The 24,000-nt window shown below is 34.3% G+C and overlaps 10 protein-coding genes and 5 pseudogenes across 15 annotated transcripts, besides 2 other annotated features; 6 read left to right on the top strand and 9 right to left on the bottom strand.

Moving 5' to 3' along the window:
* Window positions 1-15,858: part of a mobile genetic element that runs on past the window's edge.
* TVAGG3_0494320 lies at window positions 238-1,057 on the bottom strand (annotated as a pseudogene). The gene has a single exon. A coding segment is annotated over exon 1 (820 nt).
* TVAGG3_0494310 lies at window positions 2,024-2,758 on the bottom strand (annotated as a pseudogene). Its single transcript has one exon. A coding segment is annotated over exon 1 (735 nt).
* Window positions 3,763-4,218, bottom strand: TVAGG3_0494300 (uncharacterized protein; the record flags this gene model as incomplete). The annotated part of the gene is made up of 1 exon (XM_051236327.1): window positions 3,763-4,218. One exon carries the CDS (start codon window positions 4,216-4,218, stop codon window positions 3,763-3,765), a length of 456 nt encoding a protein of 151 aa, XP_051094151.1.
* TVAGG3_0494290 (KilA, N-terminal/APSES-type HTH, DNA-binding family) lies at window positions 4,347-4,590 on the bottom strand (the record flags this gene model as incomplete). The annotated part of the gene is made up of 1 exon (XM_051236326.1): window positions 4,347-4,590. A coding segment is annotated over one exon (244 nt), but the record flags the coding sequence as incomplete, so codon positions are not given.
* TVAGG3_0494280 (integrase core domain containing protein family) lies at window positions 6,540-7,625 on the bottom strand (the record flags this gene model as incomplete). Its single annotated transcript, XM_051236325.1, has 1 exon — window positions 6,540-7,625. The coding sequence occupies one exon, from the start codon at window positions 7,623-7,625 to the stop codon at window positions 6,540-6,542; it is 1,086 nt and encodes a 361-aa protein (XP_051094149.1).
* On the bottom strand, window positions 7,666-10,623 carry TVAGG3_0494270 (keratin-associated protein family; the record flags this gene model as incomplete). Its single annotated transcript, XM_051236324.1, has 1 exon — window positions 7,666-10,623. One exon carries the CDS (start codon window positions 10,621-10,623, stop codon window positions 7,666-7,668), a length of 2,958 nt encoding a protein of 985 aa, XP_051094148.1.
* TVAGG3_0494260 (uncharacterized protein) lies at window positions 10,737-11,318 on the top strand (the record flags this gene model as incomplete). Its single annotated transcript, XM_051236323.1, has 1 exon — window positions 10,737-11,318. A coding segment is annotated over one exon (582 nt), but the record flags the coding sequence as incomplete, so codon positions are not given.
* Window positions 11,641-12,255, bottom strand: TVAGG3_0494250 (uncharacterized protein; the record flags this gene model as incomplete). Its single annotated transcript, XM_051236322.1, has 1 exon — window positions 11,641-12,255. The coding sequence occupies one exon, from the start codon at window positions 12,253-12,255 to the stop codon at window positions 11,641-11,643; it is 615 nt and encodes a 204-aa protein (XP_051094146.1).
* On the bottom strand, window positions 12,677-13,526 carry TVAGG3_0494240 (annotated as a pseudogene). The gene has a single exon. A coding segment is annotated over exon 1 (850 nt).
* TVAGG3_0494230 lies at window positions 13,576-14,187 on the top strand (annotated as a pseudogene). Its single transcript has one exon. A coding segment is annotated over exon 1 (612 nt).
* Window positions 14,682-15,209, top strand: TVAGG3_0494220 (protein of unknown function, DUF4107 family; the record flags this gene model as incomplete). The annotated part of the gene is made up of 1 exon (XM_051236321.1): window positions 14,682-15,209. The coding sequence occupies one exon, from the start codon at window positions 14,682-14,684 to the stop codon at window positions 15,207-15,209; it is 528 nt and encodes a 175-aa protein (XP_051094145.1).
* TVAGG3_0494210 (uncharacterized protein) lies at window positions 15,354-15,674 on the top strand (the record flags this gene model as incomplete). Its single annotated transcript, XM_051236320.1, has 1 exon — window positions 15,354-15,674. One exon carries the CDS (start codon window positions 15,354-15,356, stop codon window positions 15,672-15,674), a length of 321 nt encoding a protein of 106 aa, XP_051094144.1.
* Window positions 15,859-17,187: 1,329 nt separating the features above from the next.
* Window positions 17,188-23,796: a mobile genetic element.
* On the top strand, window positions 18,620-19,455 carry TVAGG3_0494190 (annotated as a pseudogene). The gene has a single exon. A coding segment is annotated over exon 1 (836 nt).
* TVAGG3_0494180 (protein of unknown function, DUF4108 family) lies at window positions 22,903-23,322 on the top strand (the record flags this gene model as incomplete). The annotated part of the gene is made up of 1 exon (XM_051236319.1): window positions 22,903-23,322. One exon carries the CDS (start codon window positions 22,903-22,905, stop codon window positions 23,320-23,322), a length of 420 nt encoding a protein of 139 aa, XP_051094143.1.
* On the bottom strand, window positions 23,339-23,719 carry TVAGG3_0494170 (uncharacterized protein; the record flags this gene model as incomplete). Its single annotated transcript, XM_051236318.1, has 1 exon — window positions 23,339-23,719. A coding segment is annotated over one exon (381 nt), but the record flags the coding sequence as incomplete, so codon positions are not given.
* Window positions 23,797-24,000: the final 204 nt, after the last annotated feature.

Genomic DNA, 24,000 nt, shown 5'->3' with positions numbered 1-24,000 from the left:
TTTCGCTCTTTTGTTTATGTTATCTGACAGCATACATCTTCCACCTTGAATACAGCGTGAAATAAATTCTCTTGGTTTATTTGAGAGGTCATATAAATTTCCATTCGGGAAGTACACTCTGTTCTCAAACAATTTGTTAGCAATAGAACAAATACTAACGTAGTCATAAACGTTTAAATCAAATTCTTTCAATATGTCATTGCGGAACTTAACAAAACCTTCTCTTAAAATTCTTACATCTTGTTTGCAATAAAATGTGCTATACTTTTCTAAGTCGAAGTGGTTCTCATCTATTCTGCAACCTTTGATGGAATCTATGTTTTTCATGAATGTATCTGCATCCCGGATAAACTTACATGCTTCAGAAATGACACCAGTTCTGTTGTCATTTGCTAACAAAACACTGCTGTAGTAGTTGTATGGAAATACTTCTTTCGGTCCTGTTTGTAAGTTAAACATAGCAGGAAATAGTTTAAGCTTCTTATTTATAACACTGTAAGAGTCTTTTATAATAATTGCCCTTCCTTTATATAAGCCAGTTATTTGCATTGTTCGTGAACCTTTAATGATGGGAGTTCCTTTCACTTCTGTCATGTGTCTTAAGATGAAGTTTATATCATAACTGAGGTTATGGAAATATATTAAACTCTTGTCAGGAAGTCGTTCCAAAAATTCTGTTGCACAGTTCTGACCCCAAATGCTTTCACTCACTGAACCATCTTCACTGTTAACATATGTTAAAAGCTTTATGAAAGCCATCGGTACTAACTCAAAGTCAGCAAAGAAAACGTGCTCAGGAATGAACTTACATTTAGCTTTATTTACTTCTTTTGACTCGGCTTTCTTCTTCAGTTGTACACAATACTTTGGAGCATATGTCAAATCTTTAAATGGTGCAAGGTTCTGTTTATATAAGTCAGTCGTATATGTGAAAAGTTCTCCATAAGAAATAGGTTCGAAATATTTGCACTCCCACAATGTTTTCATAACATCCCATAACGGTGTTGTTCTATCATAACGAACTACATATTTTCTCTCTCTTTGTATAAATCTTCATCTGTTTCTCAATGTTCATTCCACCACAAGCTTTGAGAATTTCTATATAGTTTCGAATGAAATATGTTGTCATTGGTAATCTTTCATTTAGCATGTAGTGGTCTTCAACAAGAAGTAAGTCAATAGTTTAACAGTTTCACATTCTTTTGGTATGTATCTCTTTATTTCATTATGTCTTGAGTCATTGAAATAACCAATGGTAACATTAAATGCTATACCTGTTGCGTCAGAAATTTCTTGTACTTTACTTTGAGGAAAGTCTCTAACACGAATGACTTCTCTCATGTGGTCAATAGTTTCTTCATTTACTCCAGCCTGAATGCAAGCATAAACGAAACAATTGTCTTCTGTCATAAGTGTTGCAGTTCTTTTGTTCAGTTCATTGAAGATTTGGTAGCGTTCAAGATTTATAGGTAATGTGCAAAGATACTTCCAGAACTGACCGCTTCTCTTCTTATAAAACTTCTTTTCACCATTATCTTTCCAAAAGCTTTCTATAAGTGCTGGGTTTCCTGTTTGCTTAAGAGCTTCCAAAATGGCTTTCTGGTCATTTGTCAGTGTGCTTTCATCTCTATATGGTCTCTTTTTTGGTTTGCCTTTCTTTACATCTGACATCGTTAAGCCTTCATATTCTGTTAAATCATACATCTTTATTTCGGTAAGATTCTTTATGTTTGTCAAGAAGAAGTCATAGTGCATTTCAACAATACCTGCAGCATTTGCTTCTATCTCTGATATAAAGTTCTCCTTCAAGAGCTGATGTAGTAATGTTCCAATATTATTGAGGTTTAACGTAGAACATTCATACTTTCCACCAAGTTTATAACATACCATCCATCTCTGTTGTGAGTTTATTTTAATTTCTCTAAGAGTCTCATGAAAACCTTACCGAAATGTTTGTGTAAGTAGTCTCTGTTTGGTTCATCTAAAGCTTCGATGTTAAAGTCAATGAGTCTATTACCTGTCTTCACATTCCTCTTCCTATTCTCTTCATCTTTCTTTAACCATCTCTCACCTTCTTTTGGTTTGTCGTCAATGGAACGAATGACATCGTTAGCTTTGCGAACTTGTTCTATAGCGCTCTTAAACATCTCTCTTCTCTGTTGTTTCAGTGTGTCGTCTCTTCTTCTTGTTTCACCAACGTTTGCATTTGTTATGTCAAACATTCTCTTCTTACTTCATGAGTACAGCTCTTCTTGTTTCACCAACGTTTGAGTTCGTAAGTTCAAACATCTCTTGACGAACATCATGTGAAAGAGCTTTACGAGTATGACCAACGTTTACATTTGTTATGTCAAACATTTCTCTTCTTACTTCATGAGGTACAGCTCTTCTTGTTTCACCAACGTTTGAGTTCGTAAGTTCAAACATCTCTTGACGAACATCATGTGAAAGAGCTTTACGAGTATGACCAACGTTTACATTTGTTATGTCAAACATTTCTCTTCTTACTTCATGAGGTACTGAACGTCTATGATATAAGTCAATAGCAACGTCATTTAAAGGAAATGCTCTTGCATGGACTTCGTCCTCGCCGCGTTGCGGCTTTATGAACTCATGAATTCTATCATAACTTATAGCACCATTATAGTCATTGAGGATGTCAGCGAGTGCTTTTTTGTTTGTTGCGTAATGCTTTGCTACTTCTATATTAGCTTCTGTAAGAAGTTGTTTTATTTCCGAGTGTTCTAACTTAGACAACATTAAAAATATTTTTTGAAAAATTAGATTAGATTTTTTTAAGTTATTTTCAAAATAATTTAATATTTTTATTTTAATGAAACACATGCAAGATTGCAAGTTCTTTTCATACAATGCTCTCGCTACTGCCATCAAGAATGAGTTCAGTAACGCTTCAAATGTTAATGTTATCTTTAACAAGAAGTTTGTGAAAGAATCTAAGTTTGGTCAGTATGTCAGACCATTAGCTATCGTCATTAACCGCAAACGTTATACTTCACAAGAGTTAGCAGTAGTTTTGAAACAAAAGAGTTTCTTCGTGAATGTCAAAGATACTCATTATACTGTCATAAAGAACTCTAACGTTGACTTCTTCAGTATTGCTTTAAATCTTTCCGAACAGAAAGAATATAAGAAGGGTGAAACATCTGTGAAATATTATCCTTCATCTCTGAAGACAATAACGAACAAAGATGTTATACAGAAATTCTTACCAAAGGTTGAAGAAGCTTCTATTGACATTGACGAAGGAAGTGAAATGGTTGAAGAAATAGACCCTGAAGCTATTTAAGCAAAAATATATTTTTGAAGAACTGAAAGTGTCACTACGTCACCATGTCACCAGGTTAATTAACTTCTTTTAAAAAGTGTGACAACATGACATTTAGACAACAGGTATGAAAGGAGGAAGGCATTTATGAATTATTTTTGAAGAACTGAAAGTGTCACTACGTCACCATGTCACCAGGTTAATTAACTTCTCCTAAAATTACTGACAACATGACATTTTGACAACAGGTACGAAAGAGCGAACAGCATGATGCTTCGTTAATGTTATTGTTAATGCTTACAGTGTCGAACATAATTGACGTAGGATTCATGACTTCTTCGTAAATGAGTGTAAATATAGCACAAAAATATATTTAGGTGAAGAGGTGAGATCTCACCCGTTTTTTCACCTCTTTTTTCACCTCATTCTCTCTTCGTTAATGTTGTCGTGATTTCATCGTTAATGTTGTCGTGACTTCATTCTTCCTCTTTGAAGTTGTCGAAATATTCTGTTATTTTTTCCTTCAGTAATGGTAAGTCTTCTTTGAATGTAAGTATTGTGCAACCTTTGATGTCATAGTGTGTTTGAGGAAGAGTATTTTTGACAATTTCCTTTATTTGTTCATTCGGAGTCATTGAAATCGGTAAGTTTTCACGATAGAACCAGTTTCTGTCAGATTTATATATTTTAGCTAAGTCATAAAAGCTCTTGTTGTTTCTTCTGACTAAATGCAACATAACCATATCTTTATCTTCTTCTTTCTCCAACTCTTCAGTATAAATCATATACTTATAACTCTTTTCCTTTCCTTTTGGTACTGAACGTGGTATTCTTTTCTGTATGCTTTTGTCTTTGGATTCAATGACATCATCTTTTGCATGAAGTTTCTTTTCCATCTCTCCACGTTCTGCTTTATATAGTTCATCTAACATCATGAAAATATAACAAGCATAACGAGGTGAAGCCCACATTGCTACAGCGTTTACTAAAAGTCTATGAACATAATAACCTTTCAAACTAGGAGCCAAATTCTTGCGATTTTCGTACGGAATCTCTTCTCTCGGTTTTCCGAGGGAAGCAATCATATGAGGAAATTCTTCTAAAAGTTCTTTTGTCTGTTGGTTTTCAAACCAATGATATGCTTGCTTTGTAGAACGAAGAGCATTCATTATACTTTGCATTTGGTACATGTCATCTTTGACTGAACGAATGAGACGTAACTGTTTGTTATACTGTATGTACTCGTATTCTTCATTTATGGCTTCATGAACGATAGCAGTTGTTGTGTTCTCTGATGTTGACATTACTGTCTTTACATACAAGATAAAAATTTTGTTAGAAAAAAAATTAGCGTTATTTTCTGACTTTCACAAAAGACCAAAAATAAACGCTTTACATGTATTTTTCAGCAACTTCGTCAAATAATTTTATAGCTTTATCTATCTCATCTACTTCAAACGTTTCTTTACCTTTCGTGGAGCACCATACATTTTCTCAAAAACTTCAAGCAGTTCTGTTTCAGCAGCTCTCATATCATTAACAAACACAACCTTGACTCTATTGACTGTAGAGTCATATCTTTGAGTTATATTATATGTCCTTCCTATCTTATATCTTTTTGTGTTGAAGTCCTTCGGTTTCTGAACGATATAAAGTAAGCCTTCACTGCAACGTTCCGTATCGAATGAACCATATGTTATGAAGTTATATCCAACAACTGGGTCTAACCATAACAAAACTATTGGTATAAGACTTTTGTCTATAAGATATGCTCTTGTTCCATGAAATGCTACTGATATCATAAGCTCAGGATTTCTTGTCAAAATTTTCTGAGTTGAAGCATTTCTAACCCAGTCGTTTGTTTTCTTTCCAGATGGAGATATAATGTCTGACAAAGAATATTTGTTGTATTTCTTTGAGTATCTTACGTTTAAATCACCAATTCTAACCACTTTGGTGTCATTGTCTATCTTTCTAACTGTTTCAAACTCAATGTTTGACATTACTGTCTTTACATACAAAATAAAAATTTTTCTTAGAAAAAAATTAGCGTTATTTTTCTAACTAATGAAATTCATGAAATTTGGTCATTTTTCAGCAAAAATAATGTTTAGGTGAAGAGGTGAGATCTCACCTGTTTTTTCACCTCTTTTTTCACAAGCGTTTTACATGAATTGTACGATGTATATTTGAAATCCTAAACAATTTCATAGCTTCAATTTCTTCTTTTTAGTACATCGAATGTTTTAATCGTGCCGAAAGTCTCTTTATATTTCTTCTTGACGTCAGACAGAAGGAATCTTCTGCTGTTGGATAGTTTTTATTAAGAAATGTCAACATATCCATTTTATCTTCTGCTGGCTTTTCTGCTTCTTTCTTTAAGTCTGCATAGTCGTTTCGCATTCTTTCTATCTCTTTGACTGAGTAGTTATATTTTCTTATTGCTGCTTTACATTTTGAACATTGCGGCATCGTTTTTTGCGTTATACATTGAAACATTACCAGCTAAAACAACTAAAGCGTCAATTGCTCTCTTCATCTCAAACATAGCGGGTCTTATTTGTTCGTTCCATACTTTGTCTCTTCTATCTTTATCTCTTATTTCCCAAACACATTCAGCAACTAACGAAACAAAGTTATCGTATGTCTTAAACTCCACCGATTTATATATGTCAGAAATATTTTTAAAACCATGTCGCAATCTTTGTCCATAACTTTATGGTTGCAATGAAAACCAAGGAATTCATAATTTACTTTACGTATGAATTTCTTTATTTCTACTGAGTCAGTTGCTTTGACTTCAATTTCGTCGAATTCAGGAATAGTTAGTTTTTGCTGCTGAACTTCAGGTAGTTTAGGCAAATGGTCAATAATATCCTGCATGTCATAAAGATACTGTTCATTTGTTTCATCTTTCGCACTACAGTCTAAATTACTTGTTAAAAGTTCTTGCTTTATCTTCTGGATTTCTGTTTCAAAAGTATATGAAGAAGGAATAAAGTTTTTCATCTCTATCAACATTGACGTAGGATTCATGACTAACGAGTTTGGTGCTGTAGTTTGAATTGTTGTTGTACCGATTGTTGAAATCATATCTTTTATACAAAATAAAAAAAATAAATAAAAATAAAACTAACTTTATTTTTTCTATCTTAAGGAAATTCATGAAAATTCACGAGGGTGAAAAAACAGGTGAGATCTCACCTCTTCACCTAAACATTATTTTTGTCTGATTTACATCTAATGAAAAAGTTTAGAAGAATTTTCTTATTCTTTCTGGCATATTTTTGTCTTTCCAGTACTCCCGCTCTAATGGTCCCAGATGTGTTGGCTTCGACTCTCTCAAATTCTTAGATGGTATAACATCTTCAACGCCTCCTTCATATCTTACTTTATAAGTGTCATCGTTTATGTTATAGTCAAGTATTTCAATAACCACTCCTCGCTTTGCTTCGTCAATGGTTTCAGCAAGTTTGCCATTACTACTTTCAACTAATTTCTGACGAGGATAAAGCGCAATAGAGTCGTCGGCAGCTTTTATAAGATATCCATTACCTTGCGTAGAGTCTACGATATAATAGTTTCTACTTAACCTTAAACGTTTCTTTGTCAACGGTTTGTCGTCAAGAACTACACGAACTTTTGTACCAGGAATGAGGGTAAATTGTGTTGAATTTCTGATATTTTGTGTTTGGCTTCGTTTCTTTTGTATATACTTTTCTTCTTGTTGTTGTGTCATTGAATTTGGTGTATGTCCTGTTGTAGAATGTGTTGAGGAATTATATACTTCGAGAAAATGTTTCATTGTTTCTTCGGTAAAGTCTCGCTCTTGGTTTAAATCTCTGAGAGTCCTTATGAAGCGGTTTATGATGCCGAGTATGTTATGGTTATGGTCTTCAGTAGTGTAGTGAGTTATGTTATGCTTAATGAGAAAATCTGTGATTTCATTGCTGAGGTATGCACTGTCTTGGTCTGATGTTAATGAAGTGGGATGATGTTCTGCTACAAACTTTTGTAAAACTCTTAACACTTCACGAGTTCCTTTATTCTTCATTGGATATGCATATGCTTTGCGAGTGTTAACATTAATGAAGATGAGGAATGGTTTATGTCCTCCTTTTCTGCTTTGAATGAGAGTGTCAAATTGGTATGCGTCAGGAGTGTTGGAGTAAATTGGTAAAAAGTAGTCGTAAGGGTTTATTTTTGTTTGATGTACAACATTTTTGTCAAAGAACCTTTTCACTTCAGCTCTGTTAGTAAATCCCCAACTTTTTGCAGCTTCATTGAACTTCTTAAATGACCTCCATGGATGTTGTTCGAATACTTCTTTCAAGCTCATTTATGTAAAGTTAAAGATTTTATTCTAGGCTCAAGCACGTTCAATGAACGCGGTACCATGCAAATACAGTCATAAATGGTGGCATATAATCTTCACCCAAGCCTGTTGGATTTGTTGTGAAAGTATGGACATGATTTCCTCCTGGTTCAGTTTGTCGAAAAGTCTTTTTTGCTGAATTGTTATAAGACGGAGATAAAACATCATGACCAGCTTCATACTCTGAGTTGTATAATGGATGGTCTCTTAATGAGTGGCTATGGTCGCCAGAAAAGTTTGTCGTTCCTGTATGAGTGTGCGGTGGAAGGTTTGCTTCTTTAATTTTCTTTGAACCACCTGTTTGCTTTGAAGAGTTAGCACAGTATAAGAATTTGTCTACAATCTGCTGCCATGTACCAAAACCCAGAACTGTTTCTGGATTTGTTGAGTTCATTGACGTATAAATAGAGCCTGCAGGATATAATGTTTGAAGTATTTCAGTCTTTAATGTTTGAAGCTCTGTTTTGTCAGCCTTCTTATCTAACATTGTTGGTAGTTCATATGCTTCAAAGTTTCTGGCATGATCTTCGATATTCCTGCAACTGTTATCTAAATTGTTTAGTGTATCTTTTACGCTTGTACTCGGATTCTCTAAAGGTGCACTTGAACCCAAATCATAGTTCAATATTATGTCGTCTGCTCTAACAGTTGAGAAGGATTTATGTGTATGGTTCTTGTCGGCTTTCTTATCTAACATTGTTGGTAGTTCATATGCTTCAAAGTTTCTGGCATGGTCTTCAATATTCCTACAACTGTTATCTAAATTGTTAAGAGTATCTTTTACGCTTGTACTTGGATTCTCTAAAGGTGCACTTGAACCAAGGGTATAGTTCAATATTATGTCGTCTGCTCTAACAGTTGAGAAGGATTCATGTGTATGTTCTTTATCTGCTTTCTTATCTAACATTGCTGGTAGTTCATCTATATCGGAGATGTTGTGTTTATGAGATTTCAAAACTTTGTTCATTGCTTCGAGTTCATCTTTGTCAGCTTTACTTTTAATAGCATCTTCAAACGTTATTTTTGACTTAACTCTCAAAGTAAATTTTGGTTCAACTAATACACCATTAACAGAGAAAGTAGAGGCATAAATTTCATCGTTATAACTAAATGTTTCTTGTGCTTTACCTGTGTCATACTGTACAGTACAGCTTATGTCATAACCTTTAGCACGAATGTATTTATATCTTCTTTCATTGGGGTCTTCAGTCTTCACTTCTTCATCGGTTTGTGTTAAATATCTATGGTAGTCCGTTATAATCTGTTCATCTGAAGTTATATAATGAACATGGTTCTTGACTTTATCACTCAGAGCTAAAAGCTCATTTTTATCTGCTTTTTCGGCTAATTTCTCATTAACATCATTCACTTCTAATTCAACTCTTCCGCCAGAACTCTTATTATCATTAATCTTTTTCATTAATTCGGTAATTACGTCATAAAGACTATATTCTGTTTTCGGTTTTGTAAATAATGAGTCAAAATTTCTTTTCATCATTACATCGCTGACATTAATGATATCACCAATTCTTTTTTCATTTATTCTCTTCATTAATTCTGCAATAATGACGAATATATAATCTGTTAATTTATTCTCTTCATCGAGGGTTATAGAATGTTTTGAAATTGAATCATTAACTCCTCTAAATAAATCCATAACTTCAGGATACACGTTTTTAATGTCTCGAATAACCCGACCAGTATCCTGTTGTTCATGTTCTTCATTCCCGTCGTTGTTACGTGGTTTTATATCTCTAACCATCATCGACGCAGCCATAACCGGAGGATTTGTTGTTATCTGTTCGAAAATCCGTCCGTTATGTACAGTATATCTAAATAATTTCTTTGTGTTTATTAAAACATTTGAAACAAGTCTTTTAAAACCATCTACAAAATTTCCTGTTTCACCTAATGTTCTTGCAGCATTTACAAGCTCACTCATTCCCGCTTTTGACCCCAAAAACGTCCATATTGCATTTATTTCACTTTGTATAGTTGTCCATTCAGCAAAATTAACACCCGCATTCGCTAAGCTGAAAATGAAATTCAGTGGCTCGAACTTAATTCCACCTTCTTTTTCAATTTCAACGAACTCACTAACATGAGATTTTAAATATTCTTTCGTTAAAATTGTTTTTCCTGATGTTATGTCATTAACGAAACTATCACCGTCAAAAGTTAACGAATTCAATTTCGTCGTTGATGCTTTTATTTCATACACCGCTTTATCGATGGTTTTTGGCTCACCTTCTTTAGAAGTGTATGAAACATTAATGAATGAATTATATGTATTCGTGAATGAGTTAAAATCAATGATTTTCATTAATGAAGCCTTTAATGATTCATTAACTGTTGAATCCCTTAAAGTAATTAATGAACTGTCCTTAATGAAAGGTACACTGCAAACCGTCGAGTTTGGATCAAATCCTGTAGTCGGTGAAGGAGTATTAATTATAAAATTCATTAAATCATTAAGTGACGTAAATAATGTTGTCGTTTTTGATTTAATTTCTTTAGCATCTGTTATATACGGTAATTTTATTTCTGTAGTTTCTGAATTAAAGATATTCGCTAAAATGTTTTGTAAACTGTTTTGAACAGCTGTGTAAACCGTTGAATCCGGAACTCTTACGATTTCACCGTCCTTAATAAAAGGCATTGTACATGGTGTAGTGCTTGGATCGAATCTTTTTGGGTTATGATTCAACATATATTCTAATGCTTCATAAACAGACCTATATACGGTTGTATTATCTTTTTCAATAATTTCACCGTCCTTTATAAACGGCATAGTACATGGAGTTAAAATAGGGTCAAACTTTTCATAGTCCTTCCATGTTATGTATTTCTCAGTATTTCCATCAGTGATAACAATATATTTGTCAGTAAGTGTGAGAGAGTATTGACCAAAATATAAACGTTTAGCTCTGTCAGCTTCATACGCATATGCAGCTATACTCATATTTTAATGAGAATAAAATGTTGTTCTATTTGCAAAGTACAGACCCAAACGAATACGGGACAGTAAAGCTACAAACAAACTTAGGTCTACAGAATGAGGCGCTTGCATTCAGAATGGTTGACTTCAATACTATCGCTTCATTCGTTATAACAGATGAAACAGATTTCATGGAGATTGAAATAGATGGAAAGAAGCACGAAATAAGATTTCACAATAATGTAGAATATAAGATGGAAACATTAGCTGGAGTGTTAAATGCTCTCATAAATACTACAATAAACAAGGATAACGAAGAAAACTTAATGAATGTTAAACTTATTGCAGGAGTTTTGAAGTTCAGTTATGCGAAGGAGTTTAAGATACCAAGAATGAGTCATAGAGTACAACTTCTTTTGGGTGCATACCATATGACATTTCCTTTGAAAAGTGTTGACAAAACGATTGAGATGAAATCTGTTCCATACGTATGTTATGGTAATTGTTTATACATTGAGTCTAAAATAGCTAATGTCACAGGCATTTCAGGAGTTAATAGTAAAGGTTCAGTAGAATATAAATCCTTCTGTTATGCAGTCAATTCAATGTTCATTCCAAACGTTCCTGTCATAGCAACTCATTTAGGTAAATGGGTTCGCATTAGTCCTCATAATTTGAAAGACATGCAATTCAGACTTGTTGACTTTCAAGGAGAGCCTGTAGAACTGAAGGCACCAGTGCGAATGACTGTTGAAGTTGACTTTTTAGAAAATATTAAATGCAACAGCTTACAAGAGAACTCAGAGCTAAAAATATAAAGTATGAATGTTATGTATTAGGTCATGAACTTTGGTTGTTGCTGTTTGATGAAACAAATGAATTAGTTATGTCAGTCAAGAGAACAGAAAAATATTGTGTTAGTGAAAACTGCACCAAGTCAATAAGATTAGGTTTGCATTATGAAGATGAGTTCGATACTGTTGAAGAAGTTTTGGATAGATATTACAAATTGCTAACTTGAAATTTTTTTGACTGACTGCTTTAATTTACTAAAACATATTTCAAACAAAGCTTATATTCTGTTGAAAGTTTTGTATATTCATTCGAATATCTATACTTAAACTCAACTCCTGTAGTTCCTGGTGTTTCAATGATGCGGATGTTACCTATTTTCATGAATAGTGGAGTTTGACCACAGCATTCGATTTCAGGGTCGAGATAGTCAATGACACATTGTTTCCCTGTTATTCGTGAGATAACATTTTCAAGGTCCTCCTTTGTTAGAATTATTTGGTTCTTGCTTATAAGATTTGTCAAAAGCTTCTTATCGTCTTTGAGTAAAATTGTTTGGTATAACTGAAGAAGGTAATGGTCTACGTTATCTGAAGGATTTGTTTGAACATTTGTGTAAGGATTGTCGTTGGCTTCTCTTGAAAGAATTTGGTCCAGTGGTGGATACTCTAACTTAACATCTGATGTAGCGTTAGCGTTTGAAGCTGAGTTTAAATTCACCGACTTAAGTTCTGGTTCTGGTTCTTTCAAACACTCTGAACTATAGTTCTTTATGACAATATTGTTTGTCGTTCGTGAGTCAACATTTGATGTTGGTTCAATTGGAACATTAACGGCACCAGCTAAGATGGATTTGCTTCTCATTTCATATAGAATAAAAACCTTTTATATGTATGAAATGAACAATATACTCGACAGGGTTTGAATGCAAAGCTAACGAATGAAAATATTGTTGAATTCACTGAGACAGGTGCTGTGTATAAAGATGTAGAACTACTGAACAAAAGAGCTAAGGGAAGAAGCAGGAACATGAACAAAGGGTGGAAGCCTATAAAAATTTATGTCAATGATGGCTCAGGAGGTTCAAACATAAAGTATGCAGAAAGTTATAGAGTTTATGCTCTCAAAGGTGAAAAGCCTTCATTTAAGAACAGCTATTCTAACGCATATCCTCAAAAGCTAACGGATGGGAAGTGGATGATATGAATGACAGCAAAAATATTAACAGAAATGGCGACAGAGATGCATGGAATTTGTTTACCATCAATCAATTGAAGGTTAAACTTTAAAACAATGTTGGTCGTTCCCATGGAATATTTTTGACTTTAATGGTATTAGTCATGATATGAATCTCAAGGTATGAACGAGGAGAGATGAGAGACTTATATGCTTCCCAAATTTCTTCAAAAGGTAATGTTATACCTGACTGTTTCCAAATGAGTTCAATATCATAGCGTGAGAAACCTTGAAAGATAACGAAGTCAGTTATGAGACGTTTTATGTTTAAAGCTAAAAACCTCCATGTTTGCATAAGTATTGCTACAGTTAAATGGTAATGTCTGACTTTAGTAATGATGTTAGCTAATGGTGAGTCAGGCTTTGAAACTAAACCTTTACCAGCGAAGTCGTCACAAACTAATAAAGTGTTTGATGGATATTTTTTGAAGGGTATTTTGAAAGTTTTGACAGAATGTAGTTTGTAAGTCGTTTCATATCGTAAACTCCTGAGTATTGACGTAAGTGGTGTTTGTCAATAATTCTTTCCATCTCCTCAGAAGTCTTTTGCATTCCTGACTGTATAAATTCAACGATGGCATAATATTTCCTCTTACGTCGAATGTAACGTTGAAGAAATTCAATGAGTTCACTGTCTGGAACTTTAACGACAGAGGCTTGAACTTTTGACATAAATGTTTTCGCTGTTGAGTCCATAGAGTCTGAAGTTGCTGATATAATGATTTGGTCATAATATGAGTCATTTCCTAAACGTTCTGTTATGAGTATATGACGAATGAGGTTAAATGTCTTACCTGAACCCATCTTTCCACAATAGAAATACACACCATTTGAACAGAACTCATAATCTTGCTGAAGGAAGAATAAGAGAAGAGTAAGTTTGCTGTAGTTTCATTCATGTCTTCATCTACGTCATGTATTAACTGCTTCATTTTATCTCCATTAAAAATGCAAGTCAGAAATATTCAGAACATAGCACCGAGTCTAACTGACAAGAGTATAAAGATATACTATGAACATGTTATGATGAAACCAACCAAAATTCAAGAAAGTCAGTATACTTATGAATATCCAAGACACTGGGTAGAGTATGTAGGAGGTGAGAAAGCTATTGAAATCAGACAGGTTCGAAGTATTCCAGCAGGAAGAACAATATTATTGAAGAACTTTAATGTTTTGAGGTATAATGATGAAACAAAGAAGCAAGATAGTTTCCCTGTTGCTGTGTATGTGAACTTAGATACAGGAGATGACATGAAAGTTTTTAATACAAAGCTTCAAACGGTAGTGAGAGAACAACTGACTGCGGAAGGACATCCATTACCTTCAGAAGTTACCATAGCATATAATTTTGAAACAAACTCAATAGATTTTAAAGTCATCTCTGCAAAGAAGTCAGGTTTACATTTAATGAAGCAGATGTATATTCGAATGAAAACTTCAAAGCTATTGCATGGTTAGATAATGACGATTGCTTTAAGAAAATATTTAAATACAGTGACTCAACGATGTCAATAGATGACCTTCGTGGAATGTTACCATCGACATTTACAGTAGAAGGTTCAGCAGGATTGCTTACAAGATTGTCAATTGGTGGTATTTGGTCTCGTGAGAACATTGTTATAAAATCCAGTATAAGTGAATTTGCTGAAGAATCTATATTATGTCTTTCAAACTATATGTATTCGCCGCCGAAGCATTATAGTATAACAAACTTTGTCAGTAAGTTTAACATAAGACTTGTCGAACCTTCTTCAATGAAAGATGTTGTGCTACCAAAAGATGGAAAGGATGGACTCATTATTGAGATGATTTTAATAGCATATTAAATGAGCTTGTTCTTGAAGGTCATTCATGATGAAATAACTGTTGTAGAAGATGTTAGCAATTGTTCAGACATTTTGAAGCGTATAGATGATATAAGAAAGAAGTTAGATAGACCGCAAAGCGGTGAGGGCGAAGCCCGTGAGAACGCTTATGTTTCATTGACTTTCTCCAGTAACGAGAACTTTTATGAGATAATATTGAAGAGAGATGATTTTAATATGGTGTAAATGGTAGCTTGGGCAGCTTTAGGCGCAATGGGAACAAAAGCATTAGCATTTGGAGCAAAAGCACTTGGAGCTTATGACGCAGTAAATAAAATGAGTGGAGGAAGGGTTTCGAAGACATTAGATGCAAATAAAGGAAAGATAGGAGGCTGGGTTGCAAAGAAGTTAAGATTAAATAAAATAGGGCTCATAAATAAAGCATCCAATTTGGTTGCGACTGAGTCAGAAAATGCTTTAGGAAAGGACGATGAGTTTGCAAAACACGCAAAAGACTTTAATGACCAGATGAAAGGTGAAACAATGCATTTAAATAGAGTCGATGGAACTAAAGAAAATGTTTCTTCTCCACCAGCGGTTTATCCATACGGACCTTATGGAATGTATGGAAACCCTTATGAACGACCATTTGACCCATTGACTGGTGGAAGTAATTGGTATCATTATGGACGAAGAAGAAAGACAGTCAAGTTGGAGACAGACGTGAAGAAAGCAACTAAAAAGAAACCAAGGAAGAGAGTTATAAAGCAATGAATTCAACAGGGTGAAAAAAGAGGTGAGATCTCACCACTTCACCTAAATTTATTTTTGTGCTATGTTTTCATACGTGTGAGGGTGGTGATATCATTAATTTTTAAGTTTATTTTTTATTTTATTTTTTATTTTATTTTTATATAAATGACGAAAACTATTGAGATAACAAACTACAACGGTCATGAGTTCAAGAATTTGTTCTTCGTTCCTCGTGAAAATACATTCTATCAGATACGAGGGAGAAAGGGTAAAGTTAGTTTGAGCGTTTATGACTACAAGCATAATGGAAAGTTTATACAAGCATATGATACAAACGGTAAGCGTGTTTCATTAGCTTTGTCAAAACTTACTAACATTTATTTTGACAGTGATTTTGACCTATATGAAGAAGAAAGTGAGTCAGAAGAATATGAACTGTTGTGTGAAGCACAGCAATGGGAGGAGTTGCAATACTTTTGTAAGTGAGAACGTTTATTTTTTTTACAGTAGTGAGGTGAAGTGGTTGGCGGCTTTGTAAATATTTAAGGTTAAGTTAGTGTTGTCGTTTGTGTTGTAAAATATACGTTAACGGTTTTGTAAAGTGTCAAATTCACATATCAAGGGTAAGGAGGCGCGCAGTGCCTCCGTACCCTTGATATGTATACTAACTAGCACAAAATATGACGAAAATAACAGATGCAGCAACGAGACAGGCAGTTCAAAGTGCCTATGACGCCGTTAGAGCAACTGTTGTGGAAAGTCAAGAAAAAGAGTTACAACAGACCAAAACAGACCTAGTAAATGCTTTCTTAAGAACGAAAAGTCAGGTAGGACATTATGCTGCAGATGGAACATATGTGCCAGCTGGTGGAACTTATATACCACCAAACCCTCCAAGAGAAGCACCCGCACCAGGACTACCTAAAACATTTACATCGTCACATGGACACAGACACAGGCATGCAACAAAACCAACACAACAACCAACAGTTCAAAATCCAGCACAGCAACCAACAGTTCAAAACCCTGCACAGCAACCAACAGTTCAAAATCCAGCACCACAACAACAACCAACACAGCAACCAACAGTTCAAAACCCTGCACAACAACAACCACAAACAGAGCAAAGACACAAAAGAAGTAGAGAAAAAGGAAACCAAGAATTCTTAAAAATGCTTAAGGAAGATTATGGTTACCCAGATACTCTTGACTTTAGTGACAGATATAAAGAAGCTATTAGAAAGTTCAAGGAAGGAAATGCTGACCCGAACCTATTTAGCTTTATGGTTCAGCATAAAATCGATATAATCTCAAACCTGGAAAATACAAGCTCGCAAAGGGATATGATTTAATAGCATATCATCCAAATGACATGGATGAATTTACTCCGAGATATTTGATGTCAGAGCTAAATGATAATTCAACTCTCTTCATGAAACGCGTAAAAAATAGAGACGGAACGAAAGAAGAAAGGTTTATGAGTCCGGATGACTTAGATAGGGAACTTGTTAAAAACGGTCTCGGAATATATGAAATGCCACCAGATGAGGTACAAGAAACTCCACAGGAAGAAGTTCAGATACAACCAGACATGGAAGAAATAGTTCAGCAACAACAGCTAGAAGAGCCTGAAGGAAACAAACAAGTCCCTCCTTTGGAAACTAACTTCACAGAACTAGATGAAGATTTGGAACAGCCGAAAAATCTTGACCCTCAACAAGAGTATGAGGTGAATATGGAATCTTTCCAAGAGTCTAAGAAAAATTCGGCTGACATAGTAGAAGAATATCGAAAAATGTTCACCGACATACAAAAGACTCCAACATCAGATGAAAATATTCAGCATAGAATGGAAGTACTGAAAGAAAATGTACGCAAATACAATAATCCTTTTTACTTACGACCATATAACGTTCAATCTTTGGCTGAACTCGGTGAAAATAAAAGGTTAAATTTCAACAAAACATATAGAAATGAAACATTGTTTAAAGTTCATTCAGAACCTAACCAATATGAAAACAAACCTACTTTTGTTTCTGCAGACTATGGAACTACAATGAGATGGGGTCATAAAGCTAATCCGGATAGGTGGTTCATAAACTTACAACCTCAATTCCAAGAAGTTGTAGACGCAATGGAAGTGAATGGTGAACCAGATATAGCTGGTATTTTCAGCGCGGCTTTAATGCCATTGAAAGATATGAAAGATGCAGATATTTTGGACCAGTATGAAATGAACATGGCTGAGGGAAATATAACACCTGACGTTCTAGAACATTTATCTCAAAGAACTACACAGAACCATAGAGATGGTATATTTGGTGAAGAGTTTAGAAAGAGATTAGGAGAGAGAAGGAAGAGAACTATTGTACATGACCTTGCAAACGAAAGTTTGCAAAATGTCATAAAAATTACTTTGCAGACAATGAACCGAGAAGGGATGAATATTTAAGAAAACTCAAATGGACAGTACCAAATGAAATGTTAGTATTGAAAAACATGTTCCATGACAAAATAAAACCAACTACAGAAATAAATGACGCAAGACTGAAACGTTGGGTAAAAGCTTTCCATTCACAAAAGATATTATTGGTAACATGGAAAGAAAACCAGAATGGCTACAAAAACATATATTTGGAAACGAGCTTATTCCATATGGACAAGCTCTGTTTGAAGAGCTTGAACCGGAAAACTCAGGAAAGAGTCATGCAAACAATACGCGAAGACTCAAATACAAACTATGACAAAATCTTTCTAGGATATAGGTTACCTGAGATGGGCGACCAGAGCCCAAAGGCAAAAAGGACATGGGAAATTTACAACATACTAGAGCGTGAACATGAGGCAAAGATGCTACAACTTGAAGCAGAGGGCAAGTTACCAAAAAGCGACACCAAAGAAGAAAGAGAAGAGTAGAACAAAGTGAAAGTAGTGAAAAGTAACTTCATCTAGTGAAAGTAGTGGCAATGAAGGAAAAAGAAGAGTTAAAGATTCAGTTAAAAACTCAGTCAGGAAGAAAGTAAAGCTTGGTCCGAGTGGGTTCTATTATGACACATAAATCCAACTATTCTATATTTTTACCCATATGAAATGTACGCCGCTCAGAATATAACGCCAACAGTTTTGGATGCCATGAACGGAAATGTTTCCGAATGGTATAACGAATGCGACAATGCCATTAGAAGGTCAGAAATAGTTCCTGGAACTTACGAATATACAACTGCTGTTTCTTATGGAAACGTAGGTGAGTTTGGAGAAGGTTCTTCAACAACAGTAGATATTGCTTGCGACAGGTTTCACATTATTTCTATTGACAACTCATTCTTATACGTGGAACAAGACATTGAAATAAAACCTTCTGCCAAGTTGTCTGACAAGAAAGGTTGCATGGAATTTTCTATGTCGGATACCAATATGCTCCAGAAGTTTTCATGGGATATAAGATATATTCTAACTCTGACTTAGTTCAAACAGTAATGGGCAAACTATGAATGGTTCGCTTTGAGAAACTCAGTACAACCACAAGCTAGAGAACAAACAGACCAGTATGCAACTATTGAGAAAATAAGAAGACTTGACCCTAACGTTTCCAGGAGTTTATGTTAACCTTTCTGGTTCAGATGGAACTGCTGCAACTAAAGTAAAACTGAAACTTAGAGTTCCTTTGTCATCTTTCCTCATCTTCAGGTTTTTAAGATACTTGCCAAACTGGGCAGGAAAAATTTCTATCGAACTTACTCCAAACAAAAATAACTTAGTCATTGCACCAACACAAGACCCATTCACTATTACAGACGTAAAGGGAACAAATCAAACGTCATTCGCCGAATTTTGCAAAGACAAAGTTGACTTAGACTTTGGTTTCTCAAACTTCAACAATGAAGTAAACTATTATTTCAATGCTGCTGGAACTGCTTGGGACCAGTTAAGTTTACATGCGAACAGTTTGAATGCAAGAGAATAGAAAGCAGACTTGCAGTCTATATGTTGGACCCAGATATTTCAAATGCTTTAGCTGCCAAATATATTGCAGTTCCACTTATGTTCCCTATACACCAAATATCTGTCAAAGACTTTGCAGGTGAAGTTGGAAACCAAAATCCAGGAGCCGCAGGTGCAAGAAACAGATATTGCTTTAACAACTGCAATGAAACATGCAGATACTATGTTTTGTACTGTTCAGACGAACTAAAAATGACTATTCTTGTTTCTACAACCCTTGTATTAAATATCATATAAACATAGATGGCAAATATTATCCAGAGAAGAATATTCTACAGTTGAGGATATGAGGTCATACAACTTGACATTAGATGCTATGAACTTTAACAACAACTTCACAACAACCATTAACCCTGAAATGCAAAGTTCTATTATGCCATATGTGAAAGTATGGACTCATACAGGAGGTCAAAAAAACTCAATATACAAATGGAGACCGTTCAAACCTTTGGCTTGGCATTCCATTTGCTGACTCAGAAGACTCTATGGGTGGTATTTCACTGTTGGTACAGTTCAAATACAATATACTGGTGACAGAGACGGTCCAGATGAATTGAAAGCAAAGAAGTTTACAAAACCAATAGCACTTTTCACGGAAGATGCTCTTTTGAAAATTCGTTCGATGAAACCTGCTGGGGCTCCTCAGATTGGCATAAACGACAGCTTCCATCGAGCAGATTTTGGCAGCAGGTCAGTAAGTTGTTCTTGAACGACTTCTCTCCGTCAAATATTGACAGTACGCCATTTTGACATAATATTGTATTATAAACTTACCTTTAGTAAATATCTGTAAGTTTTGAAGTTATATTTTTGTCTGCTTCAAGAACTTTCACCATTTCAGTTATACCAACTTTCTTTGCTTTATGAAAATATTTAGGTTCAGCAAAGACTGCTATTCTATAACATTTTCCATTGTTTGTGTAAAGAACTATTCTGTCAATGTATTTGTATTGTTTGTGAGTATAAACTTTGTTCTGCTTCAATTCAATAAGATATCCGAATACGTCCATCTTTTATTCTAAGTAAAATGTCATTTCCGAAAAATAGAAGCGTAAGTGTTTCAAAAGGTTTAATGGCGGTGGCAGATGTGAAGTTAAATTCACCAACTCAAACAAACAGCCAAGTGTTGTTGTCAATGTCAAAGACAGAGATGTTGAAGTGGGGAAACCATACGAAGACGAAGATGGTATAACAATTGTTCCTGTAAAAGAACCAAACATATCCTGAAGTTAACAGAGACTTAAGTTCTGTTGCAGATATTCGAAACGACTACCAACAACTGAAAGACAAACTTCAAACTCAGGAGAAGATTTGTCAAGCTTTAAGTATAATGTTAAACTTGGTCGAACACAACCCTGTAAAAGTGAACTCATATGTCATGCACCTCATGAAGTTTTGAAAGAACTATTGAAACTTTTGACAGAGGCAGACGATATAAACATCAAAGAAATAGAACCCGACATTAGTTGCTGTGGTGTTTCATATAATGTCATTGACAAGATATACGTTATGAAAGGAGGTGAAACGTTGAACTTAAAATATAGTTTCCCAGACGTTATAAAAATATTTGACGACCACAACATTTCATTAAAATTTATTTGCTAAGTAAATGGCAGAAGACATAATGGTTTATACTATTACGACTAAAAATCCTGAGTCATATAATTCTATAACAACAAACTTACAAAGTCCTCAAGGACGATATTGTAAACTAACCTTAAACACAATGACGACTAAAGCTGTTTTGCTCTTTTGACACCAGAAAGATTTTATTGTTGTGAATGGTAAAAAAAATACTCCTTTGAAGATACTTACTCAGATATACCACCAACAGGTTTTGTTGACTTATTTAATACTTTAAGTACGGGTGTAACATGTGCTGCAACTAGAGCAGGTTTCATTATGTTTTGGATGTCCGACTGAGTTTTACTAATAAACGATATGAGGCTATAATACAAAACTTATTTTGGTTTTTACTACCAACAGTTTCCTATAACAGGAAAAGGTGTCATACAAGGAATGTCTATTCCATGACATTAAGCACACCAATCTTATATATTGTTTCAAACTTAGGTTCAAAGTGTTATTCGAATGTCGACAGAAACTATTATGACCAAAAGATACTTATGCGTATAAACAATACTTTCTCTGCTGGTTTGCCTATTGTTCATTCGAATGCAGAATTTTCAACCTTAGTGAACTCAAACACTTTGGCAAGTATAACGTTGACATTAGTTGACGCAAACTTTGTTCCTGTAAAACTTTTATGTCCTATGTATTTGTCAATGACGGCAGAAAGTTTCGAATTGGAAGATGCACTGGTGAAAGTATTGTATTACAAGAAACAATTTCAACAAAATAGCTCAAGAACAACAAATGCAACAAATGGAACAACAAAGTCAAGAATAAAAAAAAATATTTTTTTATTTTTATAAAAATGTACAGAATAGATGTTTCAGATTTTTATGACTTCCAAGCATTCAGAAATATGTGTCCATTTAGAGACTATAACAAAGCAGTCGAGAATTTGAAACGTTTAGTCATTTATGTCGACTCTTCCCAGAATGTTTTGTTATGAAAGAATGGGATGTAGTCTTTAACAAACCTAAAGCGACAATAGTTTTCAGAACAAGAATGTAGACAGAAACTTAAGAAAATAAAGTCGTACAAGTTGGCATGAAGATGTTAGATGCTTGGGATATCTTATTGTCAAAGTTAGAAGATTTTCAGTTCGTGGTAATAAAGTTCTATACACCTACTTCTCCAAACTTCTATTCTATCTTCACTGATATAAATATGAACAAGTAGAATGGAAAGAAAATATTATAGAAGCTTGGTTAGACCATGTCAAAGAAATTATATGCAATGGAAAACGAAAAGGTTTATGAGTATATCTTATGTTGGTTTGCAAACATTTTTACAACATCCAAGTGCTAAAAATGAAACTGCTCTCTATTATAATTGGAAAACAAGGAACTGGTAAGAATACTTTCTTTACAGATATTTTGTGCAAACTGTTAGAAGGTTTTCGAATCCGAATATGACAAACTTAGAAAACATCTGTGGCAAGTTTAACTCCTCAATAGAGAATATGAAACTTATAGTTTGCAATGAACTTAAAAGTAATAGATACAACAAAAGTTTTGAACTCAGATGCTTTGAAGAGTCTTATAACAGACAAAGTTGGAGTTGTTGAAAGAAAGTATAAAGACCAAAAGAGTTTGTGAAAATGTTTGCAAACTTCATTATGGTTTCAAACAATGCTGTTCCGATGAAGTTAGAAAGTTCTGACAGAAGATATGTAGTTGTCAGAACGTCAGATTCTCATATGCAAGATACAGAATATTTTTGACGACTTAGCAGAAACTTTGACATCTGACTTTTACAACCACTTGTTCTCATATTTCATGACATTAGATATTTCTAAGTTCAATCCAAGACAAATTCACAATACCGAAGAGAGACAAACATTGTTAGAAGCAAAAAGAGTGTATATGAACTGTTCGTAGATGAAACTGACTTTGTGTCATTAGATGAAAGGTCATTGTACGATTCGTATAAACAATATTGTCAAGAATATGGTTATATGGCAGCTTCTAAACGTACATTCTTGGCAAATGTCAAAGTCTTTTAGATGTTCAGAATGGTGTATATACAAAGAAAATTTTTTCTGAGTAAATTTTAAAAAATATTTTTTTATCCGATAGAAAAGATGACGAAATTCATCTCAGTAAACAAGTACATGTCAGGACTTAAAGAAGAACTAGACCCATTCACATATTTGAATGTTTATTTCTACCATTTTGAAAAGTCTTCATTCAGCAAAGTTTGGAACATCGAACCAGTTAAGTTTGCTATTGTGACTAAAAATGGTGCGAAATTTGAAGACTTAGACATAGAAGGTTTGTTAACAGTCAAAGAAAGTTTTGACAGAAGGTTCTCAAACCTTAAAGAAGGCAAAGCATACAAACTTGTTATACCTTATGAACTAAAGAAGACAGACGACTATGAATATTATGAGTCTAAAGTTGTAGAAGTTCAAGGTAAATTGGGTAAAAAGATTTTAGAGTCTAAGCCAGTGTTTACTCCTAAAGAGGAAGAGAACATTGACATTGACCCAGAAATGTTCTAAAAATAAAATTTTATTTTTACATGTCATATCTCCCCTTCTCTGGAACTGGTTCAGGTTCTTTCTTCTCTTCTTCTACTTTCTTTTCTTTCTTTTCTTTCTTTTCTTTCTTTTCTTTCTTTTCTTTCTTTTCTTTCTTTTCTTTCTTTTCTTTCTTTTCTTTCTTTTCTTTCTTTTCTCTCTTCTTCTTTTCTGGTGGAGTTATGTCAAATTTGGCGCAACCATATTTATGTAAAAGTTCTTTGTCCTTTAATAGCTCATCTATTCTGTTTTCTATTTCATCTTCAAGAACAGCGCATGTGTCTTCTTTGCATTCTAAGAAGTTTTGTTGGACTTCATCTCTCCAAGAGGCGTCATCTCTGTCAACAAGTCTGTCATTGACAAATTTTAAGACTGCTCTGCTTAATGTTTTATGGTTCTTGTCATATTCCCAGAAACAGAACTTTAGAACAAATTCACCTTTCTTGTTTACACTATTGTAGATAATGCGTTAAGAACCGTTTTCGTCTTAGAATTTGAGGAAATTGAGGCATTTGAGATGAAATCATATTCATTTTGGGCAATCGATAATAGCGCTGAATCTCCTGGTAATAAGAATTTAGATGGGACCGACCTAATGCGTCCTTCCAAAGAATCAGCTGGTTTTGCAGAAAATGATCGATATAATAGGTAAAAAATCAA

Source organism: Trichomonas vaginalis, chromosome II (assembly GCF_026262505.1).
Source record: "Trichomonas vaginalis G3 chromosome II, whole genome shotgun sequence".
Taxonomy (NCBI): Eukaryota; Parabasalia; order Trichomonadida; family Trichomonadidae; genus Trichomonas; species Trichomonas vaginalis.
This window is presented reverse-complemented; position numbering and strand designations above follow the sequence as displayed.